The 22442-nt window shown below is 46.6% G+C and overlaps 1 protein-coding gene across 4 annotated transcripts in view; it reads left to right on the forward strand.

Moving 5' to 3' along the window:
• ZNF366 (zinc finger protein 366) overlaps window positions 1-21435 on the forward strand; it is a 69313-nt gene extending 47878 nt beyond the window's left edge. For all 4 annotated transcript variants that reach the window (XM_082722926.1, XM_082722924.1, XM_082722925.1 and 1 more), the window contains 4 exons: window positions 262-1607; window positions 4990-5181; window positions 14128-14302; window positions 17326-21435. In XM_082722926.1, the coding sequence (XP_082579052.1) occupies window positions 276-1607; window positions 4990-5181; window positions 14128-14302; window positions 17326-17882 (2256 nt within the window). In that variant the 5' untranslated portion in view covers window positions 262-275 and the 3' untranslated portion in view covers window positions 17883-21435. The remainder of the gene's footprint in view (window positions 1-261; window positions 1608-4989; window positions 5182-14127; window positions 14303-17325) is intronic.
• The last annotated feature ends 1007 nt before the right edge of the window (window positions 21436-22442 follow it).

Below are 22442 nucleotides of genomic sequence, written 5' to 3' on the forward strand. Positions count from 1 at the left end.
TCCCCGCCAAACCCCAGCTAGGATTCTGTGGCTGTGGATTTAGACTGAACCTCTAGGGTCCCAATCCAGGGGGCCCGGGCTATCCAGGAAATGGGTCTGTAAGGGGGGAAAAAAAATCATACTTCAAACAGCCCTAGGATAAGTGAGGGTCAGTAGTAAACAAGCATCACTCTTCATAAATTAGTACTGGTACATAGCCAGAACCCTTCAGGGGAAAAAAGGGACTCTTTTTTTAAACAGTAAGTTTCTTTCTCTTTAAAGGAAAATTGCCAAGGATGCAGAAGGAAATGAAGATGATCAAAGATGAGGATGTGCACTTCAGTTTGGGTGTGAAGAGAGCCCCCTCCTTTCCCCACTGCCTGCAGCCAGTGGTTTCCCGAGGGAAAGCTCCCCAAAGGCACCCCTTCCCAGAAGCTCTCCGGGGGCCTTTTTCCCAATTTCGGTATGAGCCTCCTCCGGGACACCTAGACGGATTCCCGGGGGTCTTTGAAGGAGGAGGGTCCCGGAAACGGAAGAGCATGCCCACTAAGATGCCGTACAACCACCCCGCGGAAGAAGCCCCTCTCTCCCTCCACTCTGAGGAGAGCAAAAACCAAGGCCCTCCGAGCCTCCCTCTGCTCTTTCCGCAACCCCCGCGCCCCAAGTATGACTCGCAAATGATCGACCTGTGCAACGTGGGCTTCCAATTCTACCGCACCCTGGAACACTTGGGGGGCAAGCCCGTCAAGCAGGAGCCCGTGAAGCCCAGCGCCGTGTGGCCCCAGCCGGCCCCTGCCCCGTTCCTGCCCACGCCCTACCCCTACTACCCCAAGGTGCCCCCGGGGCTCATGTTCCCCTTCTTCATGCCCTCGGCCTCCCCCTTCCCCTTCGGCCGGCACACCTTCCTGCCCAAGCAGCCCCCGGAAGCGCTGCTGCCGCGCAAAGCCGAACCTCCGGAGAGCGAGGAGACCAAGCAGAAAGTGGAGCGGGTGGACGTGAACGTGCGCATCGACGACAGCTACTACGTGGATGTGGGCGGGGCGCAGAAGCGCTGGCAGTGCCCCACCTGCGAGAAGTCCTACACCTCCAAGTACAACCTGGTCACCCACATCCTGGGCCACAGCGGGATCAAGCCGCACGCGTGCACGCGCTGCGGGAAGCTCTTCAAGCAGCTCAGCCACCTGCACACCCACATGCTCACCCACCAGGGCACGCGGCCCCACAAGTGCCAGGTGTGCCACAAGGCCTTCACGCAGACCAGCCACCTGAAGCGCCACATGATGCAGCACAGCGAGGTGAAGCCGCACAACTGCCGCGTGTGTGGCCGCGGCTTCGCCTACCCCAGCGAGCTCAAGGCCCACGAGGCCAAGCACGCCAGCGGGCGCGACAACATCTGCGTCGAGTGCGGCCTCGACTTCCCTACGTTGGCCCAGCTCAAGAGGCACCTCACCACGCACCGCGGCCCCATCCAGTACAGCTGCTCTGAGTGTGACAAGACCTTCCAGTACCCAAGCCAGCTGCAGAACCACATGATGAAGCACAAGGACATCCGGCCCTATATCTGCTCCGAGTGCGGCATGGAGTTCGTGCAGCCCCACCACCTCAAGCAGCACTCGCTCACCCACAAGGTACTGTGGGCTCCGCGGGCCCCGGGGGCGGGCACTTGGGGAGCCAGCTCAGAGCCCCGGGTAGGGGAGGGGTGGAGGGGGCCAGGGGCCTTTCGCTGCCCTCCGCTTAGTACTGGAGGGGCAAGGGGCTGCTTCCCTGAGTCCTCACCTTTTCCTCCCCTTGGTTGAGACACCAGCAAGCAAGTCCTTTCCCATCCAGCCTTCTAGAGTCTAAGATGGGCCTCGAAATAAATAATGTGGCCAGTTTGGAAAGGAGGGTGAGGAAGGCCGAAGGAAAGAACAGGTCCTTGTGCTGTTGCTTCTTAGCCTCCTCCAAACCCTAAAATTCGGTGTCTGGAAACCTTATCCAGGGCACTAGCACGAGTGTGTTCTTAGGCTTATTTACCCCAAACCAGCTCTGTGCCTGGGATATACTCATCAGAGCCTTCTTCTAAATACTTCTCTTGGTCCTTTGCTGCTGGAGCAGTGGCTACATTTTGGGTTGTTTCTCCCTTCGCTGTGAGAACTGCTTCATATGCATATGGCTCTGGGTCCAGCAAGGCCTGTGCTTCCCGTAGCAGAGTCCCCAGCTGGTTGCCTGCAGTGCCCTGTGGTGTCTTTTGTGGGAGGCATGAGATAGCATCCTTCTGTTTGCTTTGGTTTCATCGTCCCTGGGCTCAGGTCTTTAAGGGGGAAATACAGGCCCAGGGATCTAAGCTCAGCCTAGACTGCAAGCAGAGCTCTGGAGTCAGGCAGGATGAACTAAGGCCAGGCCCCAGTTGTATCCCAGAAATCTTACCCTGCTAAGCTGACTTGGGTTGGCTTCGAGCTTCCCAGAGAGCAACTTTGCCCCACTGACCTCTACCCTCACACTTTTTGACCTCAAGTGGTTTATTGGCAGAAGAGACTTCTAGTAAGCCAGCGTTTCTAAAGCACTCTTTAATTCAGAAAGGTCAGTGGAAGACTTTGCCCAGCCAAGATAGTATCTCTACTTTGCCATAATGAGTTTCATTTGCTAGGCTAGGACACAACATGGGCATGTTTTGGCTCTGCAGCAGAAGTGAAATGGGTGGCTGCCTTGTGGGTAGTATACCAACAGCTTCTGCCCTATCAAAGGCACCTTCCGGACAGGAGGCACCTGCCTAATGCAGGAGCCATCAGCAAAGAAACTGTGCTGAGATTCAGCCACAAAGGGGACCATATGCTGATTTCAGGGGCTCCTACATATATGAAAAGGAGCCAAAGATGCATTTTGGAACACAAAAAAAATCTGTAAGATAGTAGAAAATGAAGTAAAAATGGACAAAACGGCCTGGTATCTGAAATGTCTCATTTGAATTAGGAAGCTAAACACATTTTAATCCACAGTGTCAGCAAACAATGAGAGGTAGTATTTACTGAACACTTGCTGTGGCACAGGTGCTTTACTTCTCATTTGATCCTGGTCAACAACTCTAAGAGCTACCAGTGGGTATCTTTTTTTTTTTTTTTTTTAAGATTTTATTTTATTTATTTGACAGAGATCACAAGTAGGCAGAGAGGTAGGCAGAGGGTGGGGGGAAGCAGGTTCCCTGCTGAGCAGAGAGCCTGATGTGGGGCTCGATTCCAGGACCCTGAGATCATGACCTGAGCCGAAGGCAGAGGCTTTAACCCACTGAGCCACCCAGGCACCCCTACCTGTGGGTATCTTTGCTCCAGACTTGCAGATGAAGGCACTGAAGCATGGAACAGTCACCCAGAATCCGGGAGTCCAGCTCTTGAACGCTCTGTCAAGTGTCCCCCTTCTCCTCATTTCCCTCCCTCACTTCTGACAACTCCCACGGGCTCTCTCTCTGTGCTATCACTGATCCTCTTAGTGACACAGTCACTTCCTTTGTTCCCCAAGTTGTGTCCAGCCTTCCATTCACTGGAGTTGTAGGCCAGCCTACCTGTGAATTTTACTTGGGACACTGAATTCTCTTTAGAGAATTCCAAAACCAGTGATAAGTAGATTCTTCTCCTTGGTTGCAGGATAATAGGATCTTGAGAAGAAAGATGCTGAAGAAATGTTTAAAACCCATCAAGAACATAATTTTTATTAATTTTAAGATTTTAAACTCATGGCTTGAATATGCAACACATTGTTAAAATTCATCTTCTTAGGAGGCCATTAAAATTTAGGTCTCTTCCTTACCATAGATTCATACTCACCTACAGTCATCTAGACTCAAGAGTATTCCAGCTGGTAAGAGTCCCTGATTCTCATGACCCACCACCACATCTTGAGATGAGGGAAAGCCATCATCAGGAAAGGCCACAAAACTTGTCTGAAGTTACACAGCCAATACATGACTGGGCAGAGACCTGGACTCACCCTTGCATGCCATGGGCTCACCAGAACTGAGGGCTATTTTCTTATCATGGCCCACATTAAAGAAATGGACATATAAGCAAAGAGCCTCAGAGCTAAACTTGGAACTCCTCTCTCCCCAGGTCACTAAGGATACCAGATAATATGTGTTTTATAAGGTACAGTTATTAGCTAAATAACTTGTTATAATCCTGTAACAACCTTGGTTTTAACGCCATCATTCTCTAAGTTTTCCTTTTGTGTTAAGATGGCTTGCAAATGTCTTATCAGGAAAGCACTGTGAGTCAGGAATAGATAATATAAGCTATGAGTCCCTGGGAGTGCTTTCAACTGAGGGCATTGATGCTTAAGTATTCAAACACTTCTCCATAAACAGCAAGGAAAGTAGAAAGTCTCCTTCTGTCCTGTTTTCTAATTCAGAAAGCTGTCCTCTGCCAAATTTCTCTATAGGACAGAAGCTAGCTGAGCTGAGGCTCCATAGCCAAATCACGTAGAGGTCACTATGACCTGTAGGAGCCCAGGAGACTATTTCAAGAGGTGATTATCCAATTGTAATTTATTCAAGTGTGCATATGAATTGTTCTTCTGGGGTTTTCAAGTCCATTAATGAGAAGGCAAGGAAACATTGGTTTTCATATGAGAAATGACGTTATCACTTGAGGAGATTTTATTTTTCCATTATCAGGAAAGATGGATTATAGACTCATTTCACATATCATTCCATAGTGCTCTTACCAAAATCCTATGAATGCCCAGAACTGTTACTGTAGAATTAACCCCTGTCCCAGCAGGAACAAGAGTTGTAGCTTTCTTTTCCTCTAAAGTTCTGGCTTAGTTCCTGGTTTTCAGAAAACAAAAAAAGAGTACGTAAGCAACACTTTTCAAGAAAACAGCAATTCACAAGGCTAATGCCACACCATTTGGGACTCTGCATCTGTCACCAAGCTTTTCATGGACTTGTGTGGCAAAGAGAAAAATGAAGGCAAAGATTCTGACGAAAGAAAGTGAGTTACCTGCTAACCACAGCATGTTTGGAATCTTGCTTCCCTCCAGGGCGTGAAGGAGCACAAATGCGGAATTTGCGGGCGGGAGTTCACTCTGTTGGCCAACATGAAGAGACACGTGCTGATCCACACCAACATTCGCGCCTACCAGTGTCACCTCTGCTACAAGAGTTTTGTGCAGAAACAGACCCTCAAGGCACACATGATCGTCCACTCTGATGTAAAGCCTTTCAAATGCAAGGTGGGCAGTGGGCCCCAGGAGGGATACGGGAGGGGGAGGACTCAGAAGGTTATGCTAATGCCCTGGGGGGAGAATCTCTGGGAAACTTTCTACTTGCTTCATCAGTGGGGTCACCCAGGCTCAGAGTAGGTCTGTGGCCAGCCCCAGGCCCATCTGCTGCTCTGCTCCTCCTTGCACCACCTATGCTCACACCAGGCCTTAGCTGGTCCCTGAGAAGCCTGCCCTGTTTGTCTCACTGTGGAATCAGACTGTGCAGGGGAGGAGGGAGCTAGTAAGGGAGATCTGAGGATGGAAGGCCCATTTGGGGAATGAGGTTGTTAGAGGGCGAAGGTGATGCAGAGAGTTCCCATTCTAGAAAGGAACAGTTGGGTATAGTCCTCTTCTTACAAGCCAATGAGTAGAATAGAGAAAGGTGTCAGAGAGGCTTCTAGCACTGCCCCTTCCTTCTCATAGCTCCTCTCTTGCCCTCCTGACACTTGGACTGAGCCATGTAATTTGAGGGCAGGTCTCCCAGGCAAGATGAATGAGATTCTGAGGTTAGCCCCTCTAATGACCTTAGAAATACTTGTTTGGGTCAAGGTGAGAGTAGTCATCTAAAGTGTTTCCCATTTGTTCCTAAGACCATGGAGGGCAAGGACTGAGCACCTTCATTAAAATGTCTGTATCACGTTAACTTGTTGGATTTTTATTTTATCACATGGGAGCTGGAGATTTATAAGACTCAAGACAATGACTGGTATTACTTAGAAATGCTTGGGTTTTCCAGACTCTTCCCCACTCTTCCCATCCCCTCCTCACATTGTTCCCCTTCTCCACCTCCAGAGTGAGAAGGAATTTTGCTGAGGATTGGGTAGTTTAATTCAAGGAATGTACAGACACGTGTCATCCCCATGGTGAAGAGAGAGCTGAGGGGGAAGGAAAGGGGAATCACAACTTCAGTTAGAGCCTCTCTGTTTGAAATGAAGTTTTTCTTCTTAGTCACTGTATGTCTGATGGGGTCCCCAGGATATGCTCCATCCATCCAAAGGGCTGTTCCTGCTTTAATCCCTCTGTAGCATGTCCCCTGCCCCCCCTCCTTGAAGGAACCCCCTGCGAAGCAAACTGCTTTCCTGTGTTGGCCGCTCCTGGACAGGGTGAGAGGGGTCAGGAACCAGAGCTTCCCTAGACCTGTATGAGCATTCTCTGGAGGTGGGGGAGGGAGGTTTCTCCCTCCAGCCCTTTCCTGCCACCCACTTGTGTTTCCCCTCTTTCCCTTCAAGTTCCCAGTGGTTTGAAAGTCAATTTATGTCCATCTTGAGTGATCTGAGCTCAAGGGGGAGGAAGCTGCCTGCAGACGGGGCTACATAATTCATAGTGCCTGGGGCAAAATGAAAATGTGAGGGCCCTTGTTCAAACATTATGAAGAATTTCAAGGTGGTAAACTCAGGACTCTTCTGAGTTGGGGCCTGTGTGACTGCATTGGTCACATGTCCATGGAGCCAGCCCTGACAGCATGAGCCTGGGGATTCCACCCACCTCTTTGCGCTCTCATTAGACATCTTGATTTCCCTCCCACTTCCCACTTGAGCCCTTGCTTTTAACGGAGCTGTTCCTGCCTGCTAGGGGTTTGCTGTCTCCTACAGTGGGGGTGCAAACAGGCTGTCGGTCACTCCTCATGCGTTGCACTGAGTTTACTCTTGGGTTTTAAGCACGAACTGGGTTTTCTATCTTATCAACCGGTGGCCAAACATGTACCTTGTTAAAACATGAAGGGAGTCATGCTTGCTGTCCCTTCCATACGTGTTCAGTCCAACCAACTCCCACTTCTACCTCATCAGTTCAGGTCCAGCAGTAGCGGTTAAACCAGGTGGAAAATCTCTCTGAGACCAGGGATATGTCAGGGAGCACAGCAGCAACAGGAAAAGGGCTTACAGGCTGGGTTTGACCTGCGGATGCAGAGGCAGTTCTGTGTGCCTACCTCAAGGGCCTCAGAGGGGCCTGGAGGATTTCTTGAACCAGGTGGTATCTGAGGGTTTAGAAGGTTCTCTCTGGTACCAGTGTATAGAAGATTGTACATGGTAGTGCAAACTGGGCCCAATGATCAGTGAGCTAGTCCTGCTCAATGCTTTATGCCTCCCCTCGTCCTCCATCCACCCCAGTGATGGTGCACTATACAGGGCTCAATGGGCACCTGAAGTTCCACTCCATGGTTTAGAAACTCAGTGTGACCTCTCCTTGAGCATGCATTAGGCTCTGGATGTATGCTTATACCACCAGCTTCCACAAAAGAGTCCTGCAGGATGAAATATCAGCTCTGAGATGATGTACAGTTTATATTCTTCAGTGGCAGATGGGCCTGTTGTGGGAATGAGATGAGTCATCTGCAGAAACCATCCTGGTTTTCCCAGGAGACCAAACTATGGGTCAGGAGGCTGCCTAGGAGAGTGTATCTATCTGTAAAAAAATAAGTTGTTGATGAAGGGTATTTTGTCAAACAGTTGGCTCTTCTCCATTCTTAGACATCTCTGAAACAAGAACAGGTGTCAGTCACCTCACTGAAGAGCCTTCTACCTCCAGGAAGGTGTCAGAAGCATCTCCCTTTCCCCATCTCCCTGTCCCATGTTCCTGCCAAGTGCTCCCCTGGTTGGTATCCTCTTTGTGTCATCACCTTTCTTCATTTCAAAGGAATTTCAGCACATGTCTGAGTTTCTAGAGTATGTGACAGGGCTCTGTGTGTTTGTAAACTAGCTCCAGATCCCACTGGACTGGGTCATCTCAAGATGGTGTGCTGCCACGTGCTGGAGGGCCATGTGCTCATCGCTACAAAATTCACAGCCAGTCAGAGATGGGTGGCTGGCTGATTGCATAGTGATGTTGGAGAAGAGGCCCAGAAAACGAAACCCAACGTTTCTCACGGGTAACAAGGAGGAGATAGTCCCTTTTCACGATTGGCATGGCTGGAAAAAGAGGCAGACCTTGCTCCAATCATGCTCCAAGAGTTAGCTTTGTCTCTTTGACCCAAAACCTTGTAAAAAGGGGAGATTGTTTAAGTAACAGATTCTACTCTCTTGGGTTTCTCACCACTAAAAATCCTGGCTAACCTAGAAGTCCAGCCCCTGTTGTAACCTGGCCTGGCTCTCTCTGGCCCCATGCTCAGTGGACACAGCTGTCCACAGCAAGCAGAACATTCGCTCACTGTGAGATTAAGCATTAACAATGGGATGGAAAATCAGAGGAGAGGAAAGATTTTCCATTCATTTCTTTCTTTTTTTTTTTTCCTTAAAAAAAAAATTACTGCCTTTCTGGGCTCTTTTGCTATTGGCTTCACTTTTGGACTCCCTGCTTCTTGGAGCCAGCTGGAGTAGCTCCAAAGACCTGTGCCTGTAGACTTGAGCCATGTTTCACAAATATGCTTCCCAGATTCTGCGTAAGCACGCAGGGGTTGATCGGGATGCTATCCTTGTAGCAGCCACACTCCATAATAGCAAAGAACCAGCTGCCGTCTTTGGGAAACCTGTCCAGGAAAAGCAGCCATCCAGAGTTTCCGGGACAAATTCTCCTCTGAGATGGGTGAAGCCGGGAGCTGCCTAAGTTATGAGTCACCAGGTCATCTGCAGCCTCATCTGAGGCAGAGGCCTGAAGGCGGAGGGCAGAGTTGATAGAAGAGGAGGTCTCCTTGGAAAGGGTCCCCACTGCCTTTGCCACCATGGCTCTGCTTCCCGTTCCAGCTCTTGGAGGCCCCGTGGGGGACAAACCAGTGGGGGACATTTAGGGGCCCAGAACTTTGGGTCAGGGCTCTCAGACTGGCATGGAGAGGGTTAAGGCAGTGACCAGATAGCAGCCTTTTGGCAGCACAGCCCTCCTCAGCAGAAGGAAGGATATAGCTGTATGAACTGCCTGCTTCACAATGCCTCACATGTCCCCAGGGGCCCTCCTGCAAATAGATTTCATCTTGCTTTCTCTTGTACTTTTCAAAGCTTCCTGTTTTCTCACGGTCCTTTTGGACAGTTTACAGTCTCTCTCTCCCTCCCTCCCTCTCTCTCCCTTTGAGGAAAGGAACACCCTTCTTATTAAAAGAGAGAGAGAGAGAAGAATGTAAGGGAAGGGCAGCTGAGCAGAGGCCATTCTCCTCGGCTGCAGGCTTCGGCTCTTTGACCTTTTCTCTTAGAATAGGAAAACACAGGCTTCCTGGTGCATCTCAGTCCTCAGGCTCAGAGTAGCTGGTTGGCACGAAGTGGCGTGCCTCTTCTTGGCTCTGTGGGCCTCTGGCCCAGGGCAGCCTGCTGCCATCACCTCGTCTCTGCACGCAGCCGGCTTCTTGGTGTCGCTGGCTGTCCACATTGTCACTGCAGCTCACGGGAAGTGGCCTGAGGTGCCTCCAGGCCCTGGACAGGGAGGGAAGGGGTATGAGGAGGCCAGAATCTGAATAAGTGAACTGGGCATCGGCCAGTTATTAAAAGGGCTGAGGATTGGGGAGCCACAGAAAGGACTCTCCCAAAGGCTGCAATTCAGGATGAATCTTCTCTTTCTAACCACATTTCTCAGTGCGGGGTCAGACACAGCTCCTTCCATTTCTGTATGCCTCAAGTGACCTGGCGACTATTTACTCAAAGGACTCCTTACTTCGTCCTCCTGTTAATATTTCCTCCAAATAATTAGTTTAAAAAACACTCTTCTCGGGGCACCTGGGTGGCTAAAGCCTCTGCCTTCGGCTCAGGTCATGATCCCAGGGTCCTGGGATCGAGCCCCACATCGGGCTCTCTGCTCAGTGGGGAGCCTGCTTCCTCCTCTCTCTGCCTGTGTCTCTGCCCACTTGTAATCTCTGTCTGTCAAATAAATAAAATCTTAAAAAAAAAAAACCAACAAAAAACACTCTTCTCTCTAAAGATCTCTCAATTTCCAGAATGTGAGAGACTACTATGTACATGTTAATGATGCTAATATTTACTGTTTAGCAAGCCCTTTACATGAATTATCTCATTTGATCCTTACAGCAACCTTCATAAGAAACTATTATGGTCATTGACATTTTACAGAAGAGAAAATGGAGCAAGTTCTCTCTCCTTCTGTGGTCTCACCATTACCTCTCTGCTCTGCTATCTCCAAACCTAATGATTCATGCAACCCACTTTTAAAGGACAGTTCAAAACATTTGTTCCAATTTTCTATTAAATGTTGAGGTCCCCCTCCATTTAAAAAGTAAGCATAAAAGTGGGTCTTTGATGAAAAAGCTGAGATTTGAGATCAGAGGCACATGAATACCCTTCATTAGAGCAACTGAGAGTTCAGGAGGGGCAGACCCATTGAGATGACCACCTGCACCATGAAATCTGAAACTTCACCATTCCAGGAGCTTCCTGTATTGACAGCCGCCCTAATTTAATCCCCCACAGACCTTGGCAGGAGATGATTCAGCAAGTCTTGACGTGGGTAAGCTCTTAGCCACATATCTCATGATTATAAGGGGCCTAGACATAGACTGACTGCATTTCCCAGGAGAAGAAACTAGCATTTTGGTGATCCTCCCCGACTCTTCTTCTTTCTTCCCGTCTACTTCCCCTTCTCTACTGTAATGACTCTTCTTGGAGCTCACATCTCAAACCCCACCCAAGGGTGCCATCTTCAATTCACCCAGTTCATTTTCTCTGGCCTCTTTTCACTAACAGGGAATGAGGGGACTCTGAATTTCACAGACATAAAGTACCTTCTACAATCATCTATTGTCATGTGAGGATGGTCTTCTGAGAAAGAAAAAGAGGCCAGATATTCTGGACAAGGACCAAAGGGTTTTGTGGAAGGGTCAGAAATTGAAAGGAAGAAGCTAAGGGTTTCTACCACAGAGGTGTGAATAGTGTCTAGTATCTCAGGTCCTGAGTACTCATCCCTATCTATCCTTCTCCCACTAGGGATTCTGGTTTGTGAACTAGTGTGTATAGGGCTTATACGCATTTTAGTGGGAGAAAGGAAGAGATTTGGTGATGGCTGCTTTTTGGAATTTTTGCATGGGGTAGTGATACTTTCCTGACTTGTTTGCTTCTTCCTGCAACTAAATACTTAGGTATTTATTAAGTATTATTGTGTGGATAACTCTGTGCTTGATCCTGAGGCTGACCACAAAGAAAAGGAAAGTACCCCTTGCATTTCAGAAAATAACCTAGAGCTCCTTTAGTGTCCCAGACATCTTTATGAGTTGACACACCCTCCTTCAACCCTGCAAAAGCTTTCCATTGGTGGGCCTGAAAGACTACCATAAACCATGAAGGGTAACTCTGTATGTAAATGGTTAACTTTACCAACAGCACAGAAATAAGTCTCCTCTACCAGTCACTCTCAGATAATAAAGCTGACCAGTCATCCCATCCCCCACTGTGGACCTTCCCCAAAGCCATATGCTTTGAGTTCAGGGGACAATATCACTTTAATGTCCTGATATACTGTTGTACCACTAAAAATGTCCCACGATGTTTAGGAGTGAATGAATTGAGTCAGAAAAGCATTATGGTAGAAACACATTGGGCTATGTTAAAGGATCATAAAACATGGCTTGTTTAAAGCTAAGAAAGAATGTGGAAATTACTTATCAGTAGCCATTCTGGTGTGTGCATACCTCTGTGTGTTGGGGTGGGAGTGGGTTGGGTTGGGGAATGGGAAAGGGAAGTGGGACCTCAGAGTAGATGAACTGCATTATTCCTCTGACCTTCAAGTCACAGTAGCTGTGGCAACAACAAATAGTTGGTCATTATCACAGCGGTGATCACTGTGTTGCCTGTAGTTTAAGGATGAATAAAGTCCCTGAAAATAATGAAGAGATTTTATTCTGTATGAACACAAAAACAAACAGCACCCTATACATTCCTCAAGGTTAGGCTAAAATTCCATCTCCTTTATAAAAGCCCTTTCAGACAAGTCCAGCTTCTAATACCATAGCAACTAGAGATAGTAACTAAACGCAGAATCTCCCCTTTATAGGAGCCAAGTCCAGAAGGCACCCATCTCTTCAATTTTGTCTGGATTAAACTAGCATGAGACCCATTCAAGCTTGGACTAGTAGAGTAGTCTAATCTTGCAGCCTCCTGCTCATTTCCTCCTATGTGTCTTATGCTTAACCCCCCAGGGCTTGTGCTGTTTTCAGATCTTTTGCTGCAACCTCACCCCAAATAATCAGGAACCACCCCACAAACCAAAGGAGATAAACTTTTTTCTAAAAAGACTCATGAGTGGAAATTCCTAATACAGAATCTCTAGACTTAAAGCTTGCTTTCCTCCCTAGCCAGGAGGGAGAACTAGATAAACTAAGCTAAGCTAATAAACAGTACTGTACCAGAACTTCCACACACGTGCCAAGCTGAGTCACAGATTGATTCATCTTACCAGATCGTCTCTACTAAGAATAAAAGAAAGCAAGTGTCCATCCCACATGTAGGGCTTCTCCCCGAGACATTAAAATGAGACCAACACTCCCAGCCGTTTCCCTCTTGGGTCACCTTTTCCCCATGAATGTGGTGTGCAGATGCACTGAATACCGAGCGTGGGACACCAGTATGTCAAATTCATTCTTGCCAGTAAGGATGTTAAAAGGGAAAAAAGTACTTAAAACCCCCAAATATGAATCATTTACAAATACAGAACCAATTAGTTATTATCCATGCGAGGATTGTCTGCGACAGAGTTGTCATCCCAGCTGGCTGTCTCTTACCACCCAGCATTCTTTTCGGCTGGCCTCCCAAGGTCACTGTTAGGTCTACCCATTTTGCAGGGCCAGCTTAACTCTCACTTCCAAGGCCGCCTGAACGAAACAGTGCCTTCATTAATAAACATTCCATTCAGAATCCACAACACTGTACCTGAAAATATCTCTCTGTGAGAAAGGAAAACTGGGGTCAGCTCAGGGGACACTGTACCCCAAGACCTGTCTCCCAGCCATCTCTCCCCTCATCTCAGTGCCCTCACAACATGGGCCTCCAAGGTTGGAGAGGGAAGGGAAACATTGCTCCCTTAACTCTGGCCTTAGCACAGACAAAAAACCTTCTTTCTCTTTTTCTCAGCACAGCCAAGGAAGGGCCGGATTCTCCAAACCCTTCTTACAAAAGAAGTTGGAGAACCACTGTTCTAACCTAACACATATCTGCACTTTGCTGGAAAAAGAAATGACAAAAGGACAAAAAGAAAGGAACAAATAAAACACATTTACTTTTGTATAGCTGAGATAATATTTTCAGTACTTCAAATCTCTGCGCACAGACAAGACGCATTCCTTCCTTTAGGTCTCTATTTGTTTCTTCTAATTTTGACACCCGTCCCCACAAGAAGACATTGCACGATACAGTCTAACAAAAAAGTTATGTTGAGGGGACACAGGATGGTGTGGTGTTTGACCATATGGCCTCTGGTGGCTAGTGGCCTTAGTTCATGTTCCCAGCTCCAACACCCATTAGCTGTGTGCCTTGGCCAAAGTGCCTTCATCCCTCAGTTTGTCTGTCTGCAAAATGGGAGTGATAACAGTACCCAACTCAGAGGACTGATGTGGGAATTAGATGTGATACTCTACAGTGGACTTGGGACATTATCTTCCATGCTATAATGCTCCATAAGCATTAAACAAGCAATCATATACTTACTCTTAAAGTGAAGCATACTTGGAGATTTGCTTTTCAGATCAGCCCTTCTACTTTTCTACAGCTTACATCAAAATGAAGCTATAATAGGTTTGCAAGTTTTGCCTTATGTTTAATGTAATAGGGACACAATCTCAGGAGTCCATCCCTACCGGCTTCCCCTCTGAGCCTAGGCACCATCCACGCCCTCCCTGATGTTACTGGGGACCTTTTACTTGGAGGTCACTTCAAATGCCAGGATCCCCCACAAAGTCAAAGCACGTTCATCCTTACTCAGGCCCGGGTATGGGATTATCTGGCAGGGCCCACTGCCACAACTGACCTGTCTTCCCCTCATCATTGTTTCTGACAGCTGTGTGGAAAGGAATTCAACCGGATGCACAACCTCATGGGTCACATGCACCTGCACTCCGACAGCAAACCCTTCAAGTGTCTTTACTGTCCGAGCAAATTCACCCTAAAGGGGAACCTGACACGCCACATGAAAGTCAAGCATGGGGTCATGGAGCGGGGCCTCCATTCTCAAGGTAATCTCCTCCAGGAAGCACCCAAGGCTGCTGAGACCAGTGGATAACAAAAGGGAGCTGAATTTGGTTTTAGGGGGCTTTACTTTGGGGGGCTATTCCTATTGTTGAAAAGGGATCATAATTTTCAAGACACAGCAGAGAAGGAAGAGGCTTACAATATGACTATAACAAATACAGTGCCACTATCTGAAGGTAGTATGTAGAAGTGAATTATAGAGGAGAAATTGGAATATCAGAATGATGCCAGTCAGTACTGTTATTAGTTTTGGCTCTTGACACCACATCAGGTGTCTTGGCTCCTTCAATCTTTCAACAACTCAGGGTGAGAAGAACTTCTATTACCCCCATTTTACAGTTGGGAGGCTTCATGATTTTCGCAAAGCTGCTCAACTCAAAAGGAGCAGAGTCAACATTTGAACACAGACCTTTCCAACCCTAAAGCCTTTAGTGGGTCCTTTTCATCACTCTGCAGTTAAAGAACACGTGATTTTTCTTTCCTTTCTAAGAAACAGGTCTGTAAGCTCCTCGTTGGCAGAAGTGTGTGTGTAGCGGGCTAGGTCTCCTGCATTCACAACCAGAGGCACCCAGGGACAGTTTTCCTGCTTGGTGGGGCTAACTGGCCCGTATGCAGAGCAAGCACCACCGCCTCCCACACTGAGGCCTCACTGAACTGATAAAACAGTCTTACCTCTTTTCATTTTCTCACTCCCAGGCCTTTAGCCTCGAAGAGTCTATGTTCCCGATCTGCTAAATTCAGCAGATTGCTCTCTAGTTCCTTAATCAACTGGTCCTTCAACAGACAGACAAGAAATACACTTCTATTCCAAACAGCACACTACGTGCTGACGAAGAGACTGGGGAAGTGAGACCATCTTTGCTCCCTGGAAGGTCCATGTATGGGAGAGCAGACACACAGTGATGTAACCTACAAAATCCTATGACCTGCTGTTTTCTGATACAGCTGTGATGACAGCACAGACTGTTTGTGCACACAATTTCACAGACTAGCCTGTGTTAGTCCCGTTTTATATGAGGAGACCAAGACCAAGAGGCACTATAAAGCGTTCGATGTCCAACACCAAAGTCTGAAGGCAGAACTGGGATTCCAACTGCCAAATTTCTGAATGAAGCCGGTGCTCCCTACACTAGGTGAACACGTGGGGTGATCCATTCATGTTAGCTGTTTCTCCTTCCCCTTCTTGGAGGTGGTCAAATAGGCACACGTATTCATAAATATGATATTCATATATACCCACAGCATGAAACAGAACGATTATAGTTTTTCTGGTTTTCATGGCACCCACTGAGCTCACACTGCTCCTGGCTGACAGGGAGCTGTGGCCATCGCAAAACAAAGCCTAGAGTTTATGCAAAAAACCCTGAAAAAATTCTGGTTAAAAAACAAAAGCCGTTTTCTTTCTCCAAACTGGTTTTCTCCTAAATTATTCTTTGCATCTCTAGCTGTCTGAGCCAATTTCCAACATAGGCCTGGATTTTTCCAGAAGGTGAAGTTTGTTTAATCACTGGGGCTGGGGACAGAAAGCAATAAGGAGACAGTCCTCCATTTGAGAGCCTAACCTGGTCACTGTATCTTACCCCAATTGGGGTCTTAAATCCTAAAAGGCACCTAACAACTCTGTCATTCTTTTGGAAAAATAAAGAGCATCACTATATATCAGAGAGATGCTTTGAAAGTTAACAGACTTTCAACAATTTTAATGTTTTCATCTACAAAAGGTGTTAGCACTTTTTCACTCTAGTGTTTGAAATGGCTCAAAAATCATGAGTCAGATTAAAAAGATCCTCCCTGTGCCCCTTATATGATCAAAGCTATAGACATCTCCATTGCCTGACAATATCATAAGGCAGGCTGAGTTGGACTTCTGTCTCCTTTCTGTGCCCCCACCCTGGACGCCTGATTGTCCCCACCTCCTCCTCAGGGCCTGGCTGCTGGCTTATCAGGAGCAGAGACCTTCAAGATCAAACCAGGCGGAGCCTTACCATGTGTTTGTTGGCTCCTGAAAAATCCCTCCCTGCAGGGCCCTCAAAATGAAACTCAGAGTGAGAGCCTTTCACAGGGCTGTGTCCAACAGCAGGGATACTCGTGGTTGGACACCGGGGCTTTGGATCTCTCTGTGCCCTCTCTATCCTATTTCTGCTCAGGGGCCTGGCTATGGAGTGGCCTCCTTGGCCCCAAATGGTATATATATTTTTTTCAAGATGAAAATATCTTTCTTACAGTTTTATCTTTTTCTCATGGCAAAATATATGCTCATGGAAAATAATGAGAAATGTATTAGAAGTGAAAAGAAAAAAATGTCAGAATCACCTAATGTTTGAGATTTTTACATAAATCCTTCCAGCTATTTTTTGATGAAGATAGATAAAATTGGGACTACACTATAAATATATATGTATATGATAAATATGTTTTTTATTTAAAATACATAGAATACCTTTTCATCACTACTAGTAGGTCTCTGTATCTTCTATACATGGTTCATGTTATTATTTCTCTAAATAAACCTCTATCATTTCAGTTTCACTGTAAAAAAAAAATGTGGTGATGAACATCCTTATGCATTTTGTGCACCTGTCTGACTATTTTCATAGTTTCAATCCTCAATGGTATAATTGCTAAGTCAAGCTATGCTTATTTTAAGCTTTTGGCACGTGTCGCCCAATTTACCTTAAAGGAGTAATACTGATGTAAACTACATCTGTAACAAGGCCCATCTGTCCACAGTCTTACTGGGAATTTACTTTTATTTATTTTTATTTTATTTTACTAGTTTAATTTTTTTAAGTAGGCTCCACACCCAGTATGGAGCCCAGTGTGCGGCTTGAACTCATGACCTGAGCTGAAATCAAGAATGGGACGCTTAACCGACAGAGCCTCCCAGGCGCCCCTGGGAATTTGTTTTTAAAATGTAAAATCAAACTATACTAAATGGCCCTGAGTACCATCCAATGACCCATTTTCACAGCTTTTCCTGGGGCCTGAATATTACTTTTTATTACAGGTTTTGGAAGGGGGAGAATTGCCCTGGCCCAGACAGCAGGAGTACTCAGGAGTCTGGAGCAGGAGGAGCCCTTTGACCTTTCCCAGAAGCGTGGGCTGAAGGGGCCAGTGTTCCAGTCAGATGGGGAGAGCGCCCGGGGCAGCTCCTGCCATGAGGAAGAGGAGGAGGACACCGGCTGTGAGGTGGGAGGAGACAGCCCAGGTCTGGCCCCCCAGAGCAGGCAGCCCTGCACACCCCACAATCTACCCACGCAGCCCGAGCAGGCTCCCAGGGCACTCCAGGACACCTGCGAGGAGGAGGAGGAGGAGGAGGCCGAGGCTGAGGAGGACAAGCCAAAAGGAGAGCACCAGGAGAGGAGCAAGGACAGCCTCGGGGCAGAGGGCAGCCAGGAGAGAGAATTGGCCAGGAGAGAAGAGTGTCTCCGCCTCAGGGCTCTGCAGAGTGCCCGGCAGGGGCCCTCCTTTTCTGATTACTTGTACTTCAAGCACCGAGATGAGAGTTTAAAAGAATTACTGGAGAGGAAAATGGAAAAACAAGCAGTGCTTTTAGGTATCTAAGTGGACAGTTTTAAAATTGCATTTGGAAAATGAGAACTAGGCAGCTCAAATATAACTTTCTGCATGAGCTGTCATTTGCTGGAGACTGGCGAATGGTGCAAATCTTTAAAAATGGCTCAAGACTACATGACTGGGGGTTTATCCTCAGTCCTGTAAATGCTTCTCAGGTCTTTCCCTGGGCCCTTGGTTTCTAACAGCCATGCAGGGTCCTCTTCAGTGCTATTTTACACAACTCCACTAAAATAGACTGTCCATATTCTAGATACCTAATTGCAAGCTGATGCTGAGGTGCTTTTCAGAAATTGTTTTCCTTTGACTAATATGCAATACATGGTAAATTTCCTTTTAGTTGCAAAAATATGGTGCTTGATATGTTACCTTATTAATGATGATTTAGTTGAATGTGTGGAAGTAATAATCTTTTTCTAGATAGATAAAAATGTTAGTAGTTGTATATATGAAAATCACCTTTATTAAATAAGCCAACTTACCAGAGACGACAAGGAGAATGAGGTATTGAAGAGGATATTCTCAAGTAATTGGTGCAGATATAAGAGAGAAAGTTCAAGAAAATACAAACTTTAGCTAATGGAAAACCAGCAGTACTTAGATTCCTGCCTGGGTCTGCCTCATTTGGCATCAGCTCATTAGATGTGGCATTTGGAGCATATTTTCAGGGGCCCCCAAAGTGGTCAGCACCTGCAGGCTAACCTCTTGTGTCCTGAGTAGAGCTCCCTCCTGGAGATCTTGCTCTGAGGCCCTAGGCCCCATAAAGTAACTGCAGAAGTTGTCGCCTTAGGAGCAGTGGATTTCTCCTCAGCACTGAACTAGGGGCGTGGGGAGGAAGCCTGGCCATCTAAGTGCTGCTTATTTAGACTGTCAGAATAGTCATCAGCTCATTACTGCTAAGGGAGATGCTGGATTGTGTTCTCAATGCTGCCAGCACGTTAGAATCATCTAGGGGAACTTCAAATATATATATCAATGCTGAGGCCTCAACCTCTGAGATTCTGATTTAGTTTGGCCTAGACTGGATCCCCAGCTATGGTCTTTTCTAAAAGTCTTCCCCAAATGATTTTTCTGTGCAGGAAGATGGAGAAAGACTGACTGGGCTAATAGGGTGGTTCCCAAGACCCCTCCTTTGGACTCCATAAATATGTGTTTCTGGCTTCAGACTCATTAAAATACAGAGCAGGAGACCTTGAAATCATACTGCTAGCTTAGGGCTTCTTACCTGATCTGGAAGAGCCTCACAAGGACACAGACATACGTATGTGTGCATGCGCATACGTGCGTGTGCGTGCGCGTGCACACACACACACATACACACTCTGTAGAAACACACACTCTTTTTATTAGAAGATGATGCCTGTGATGTTTATGGTCACCTAATATGTTTAAAAATACATAGCCAGCCTACAGTGACTCGTTATCTCTCCCTAGATTCTTGAATCATGATTCTAGTAGGTGGCGATGACTGTCCTGGGTGGGTCGAACCCAGCTGTAGGCTTTCCTTAGGCACGGCTGCCAAGTAAAGCAGGGGTCAAGGGACATCGCAGACTGACCATAAGCAGTAGCCCTCTGGTACTGTGTCTAAGTAAAAACTGCCTCTTGGTTAGTAGTTTCAACTCTTACTGATAGAGCTAGGTACTGTTTCTTGTGTTGCTTTCTCTCCTCCTAAAGTTCCAGTACATTCCTTGAGAAGACCTGGCCCATCTCTGATGGCTGGATACCAGCTTTTTCTCTTGGCCAAGGGTTCCCCCTGAGCCTCATCCACTTCTAATCATCCCCACCCCCCACCCCTGCCCTCACTGAGCGCTTTGTCAATCCCTGACACATTTCCCTTGCCCCCTTGCCTAAAGCTCTTTCTTTTCAACCTCACCACCACCGCAAAGTGCCAAAGCTGTTTGGGTTTCCTACCCACTCATCTCCTGAGATCAGGCTCCCACAAAGGGATGCTGAAGGGAATAGTGTGGGTTTCTGTGGGTACAAACCTAATTCTGTGCCGGGAAAATGTACCAAGTCCTCAGAGGCATGGCTTGCCTTCTGTTCATTATTAATATAGCTCATTAGTGCCTCTGGTAAAATCATGCAGGAGGCTGGCAACATCTGTGAGGCCTCCAACTCTCAGGGTCCTGTCACAAGTTCATTCCCTCAGTAGCCTATAGTAATTGAAGACAGACTTCTATGGTGCTCTGGGTATGCCTTGCCAGAACCAGGAAATCTAGATTACCAAACTTTAGTCTTTTCCAACCAAATGAATCATGTGAGAATGTTCGAGGATCAAGTTTATGTTGAGATGGAGAGAGTATGGTCTATTATGGTGGTTTCCAAACTGTGGATCGAGGAGCCAGAGGTCTCTCTTAGGCCCCTCCAAAGCTGCTAGGGGAGAAGGAGAAACTCTCAGCGCCCACACCCACTGCACTCAAAGTGGCTCACATTTCATCTGTTTCTCATGTTAGCCTTCCAAGTAAAATTTCATTTTGAGGGAGAAAAAAGATGTCTAAGAAAAGTAATTTAAAAAGTGTGAGGAAGTATATTATAAAGCCTGTTTTTAGTTCTTGACTCTGGGTATGAGAGACTTAATTAGATCTAGCCCGATGGTAAATATACACTGACTTTGTAAGAATTAAGGCTAAATCTTGGTTTTGTATGATATTGAGTGACCAAAATCCTGATTTGCCTGGACCGACCCTGGTTTATAACTCTGCCCCAGGATAATTACTAAGAGCATCACCTCAGCTCTCAAAAGTATCCCAGTTGGGGTGCTGAATTCTATGAACACCCATGCACAAGTGCAGAGCAAAGGGAAGGGTTGGCCAACCTTGCCTACTGGGCTAATGAATAAGAATGCAAACCTGAAGGACAGCACATGGGATTCACCCCAAGAGAATTCAGGGTAAAACCATCCAAGGCTATCAGCTCTCTAAGGGCTAGGGCAGCATAACATTCGCCTTCTTGTGACACTCTGAAAATAGGGCACTACCGAATGCTCTCCAGGATTTTGACTGCTGTCACTCTGAAACAGCCAACTGACTAGCCAAGTGGCATATTTTTCTTTCATCCTTTTTCTTCAGGCCTATGATTACCTCCCTGTTTTTGCCTTCTAATTCCTTCCATTCTTTCTTTAAAAAAAAAATTTGACTCCCCATTGGCCATTAGACTGAGGCTGATCGTTCATAACCCCACAACGGTAACTGGAATATTTGTATATGAGTAGCTGCGTGAGAAAGTCCAATGTGCATACTGTATTTATTAAGCCCGAAAGGCATTTAATAAAATATTAACATTGCATTTTGAATCTTGATCTTTGCTTTGCTAGAACAAAATGTAACAGAGCTAACATTTAAAAATCCTTCACATATTTGGACAACATTACACCAAATGTTGATTTTGTACAGAACTCTGGCTTGCTATTTAAATACTAAAACTCCAAGTATGTAGTACCCCAAGTTGTGAATATCGCTTTCTGCTTCAGTGAAAAAGCAGTTTACCTGAAAATAGCATGTAACCTATATTTTGTTAATTTAAGCAAATAAAGACATGTTGAAAAGGCTGAGTCAATTATTTGCACATACCTGAAATTTTGCAAGGAAGTTACGATTATCAGTGTCTCACTCCTGCCCTTATCCCTTTTGCCAGGGTGGTTCCTTTTGGAGCTTCAACCCAAGGATATACAGATTTTGGAGTCTCCCTGTCTCAAGGCTTCAGAAAGGATTCATGAACCTCAGACAATCCACAGGAGGGATGACACCTTCCTCATCCTCTTTTTCTTTCCCATTCAGAAAAACTAGTTCTGGAAGGGTGTTATGAGGAAGTAGGAAGTGAGCAACAAGATGGCCTTCCTCTGTGTCAAGTTCTTTGTAGGATAAAGTTGAACCAAGAGGCCATGTTCCATACTGGACATGAGCACCAATTCTGGTGTCAGCTTCCTGGTTTCAAAGCCCAGCTCTCCTACTTGCAATCTTTGACCAGTTTGTGAACCTCTCTGTGCCTCTGTTTCTTCACCTGTAAAATGGGATTAGGAACCTTCCTCACCAAGTTGTTAGTCGTAGGTTAACTGAGTCAATTGTGCAAGACACCTGAAAAGTGCCTGGCTCATGGTGCATGCTGTGTAAGAATTAACCATTAACTGTCTCCAGCAAAGTGGCCAGAAGACAGAACACTCAGCTCTTCTTCTCAGCCCACAAAGCTGTGTTGGCAAGGAAAGTCCCCAATTCTGAGAGTGCTTCACTTTTAAACATCATACACTGTTCTATGCCATGCATGGTGCCAGGTGATCACACACTCGATTTTATTCAAACCTCACACAACCCTAAGAGACAAATGTTGTTATTTCCATTTTACTGATGAAGAAATGGAGGTTCAGCAGAGTAAAATAAGTTGCTCCAAACAACTTGCCTCCAAAGCATGTACCGGGTTGGTTTCTTTGGAGGTAGATGATGAGACAAATCTGGGTGCAAGATGTTTACCAGGGATTAGCCCTGGTGAAAACAAAGGGGAGGAGAGAAGGCTGAGTAAAGAGAGAGGACGAGCTGTGATACAGGCCTGACAAAGGCT

Source organism: Mustela nivalis (genome assembly GCF_964662115.1).
Source record: "Mustela nivalis genome assembly, chromosome: 3".
Lineage (NCBI taxonomy): Eukaryota > Metazoa > Chordata > Mammalia > Carnivora > Mustelidae > Mustela > Mustela nivalis.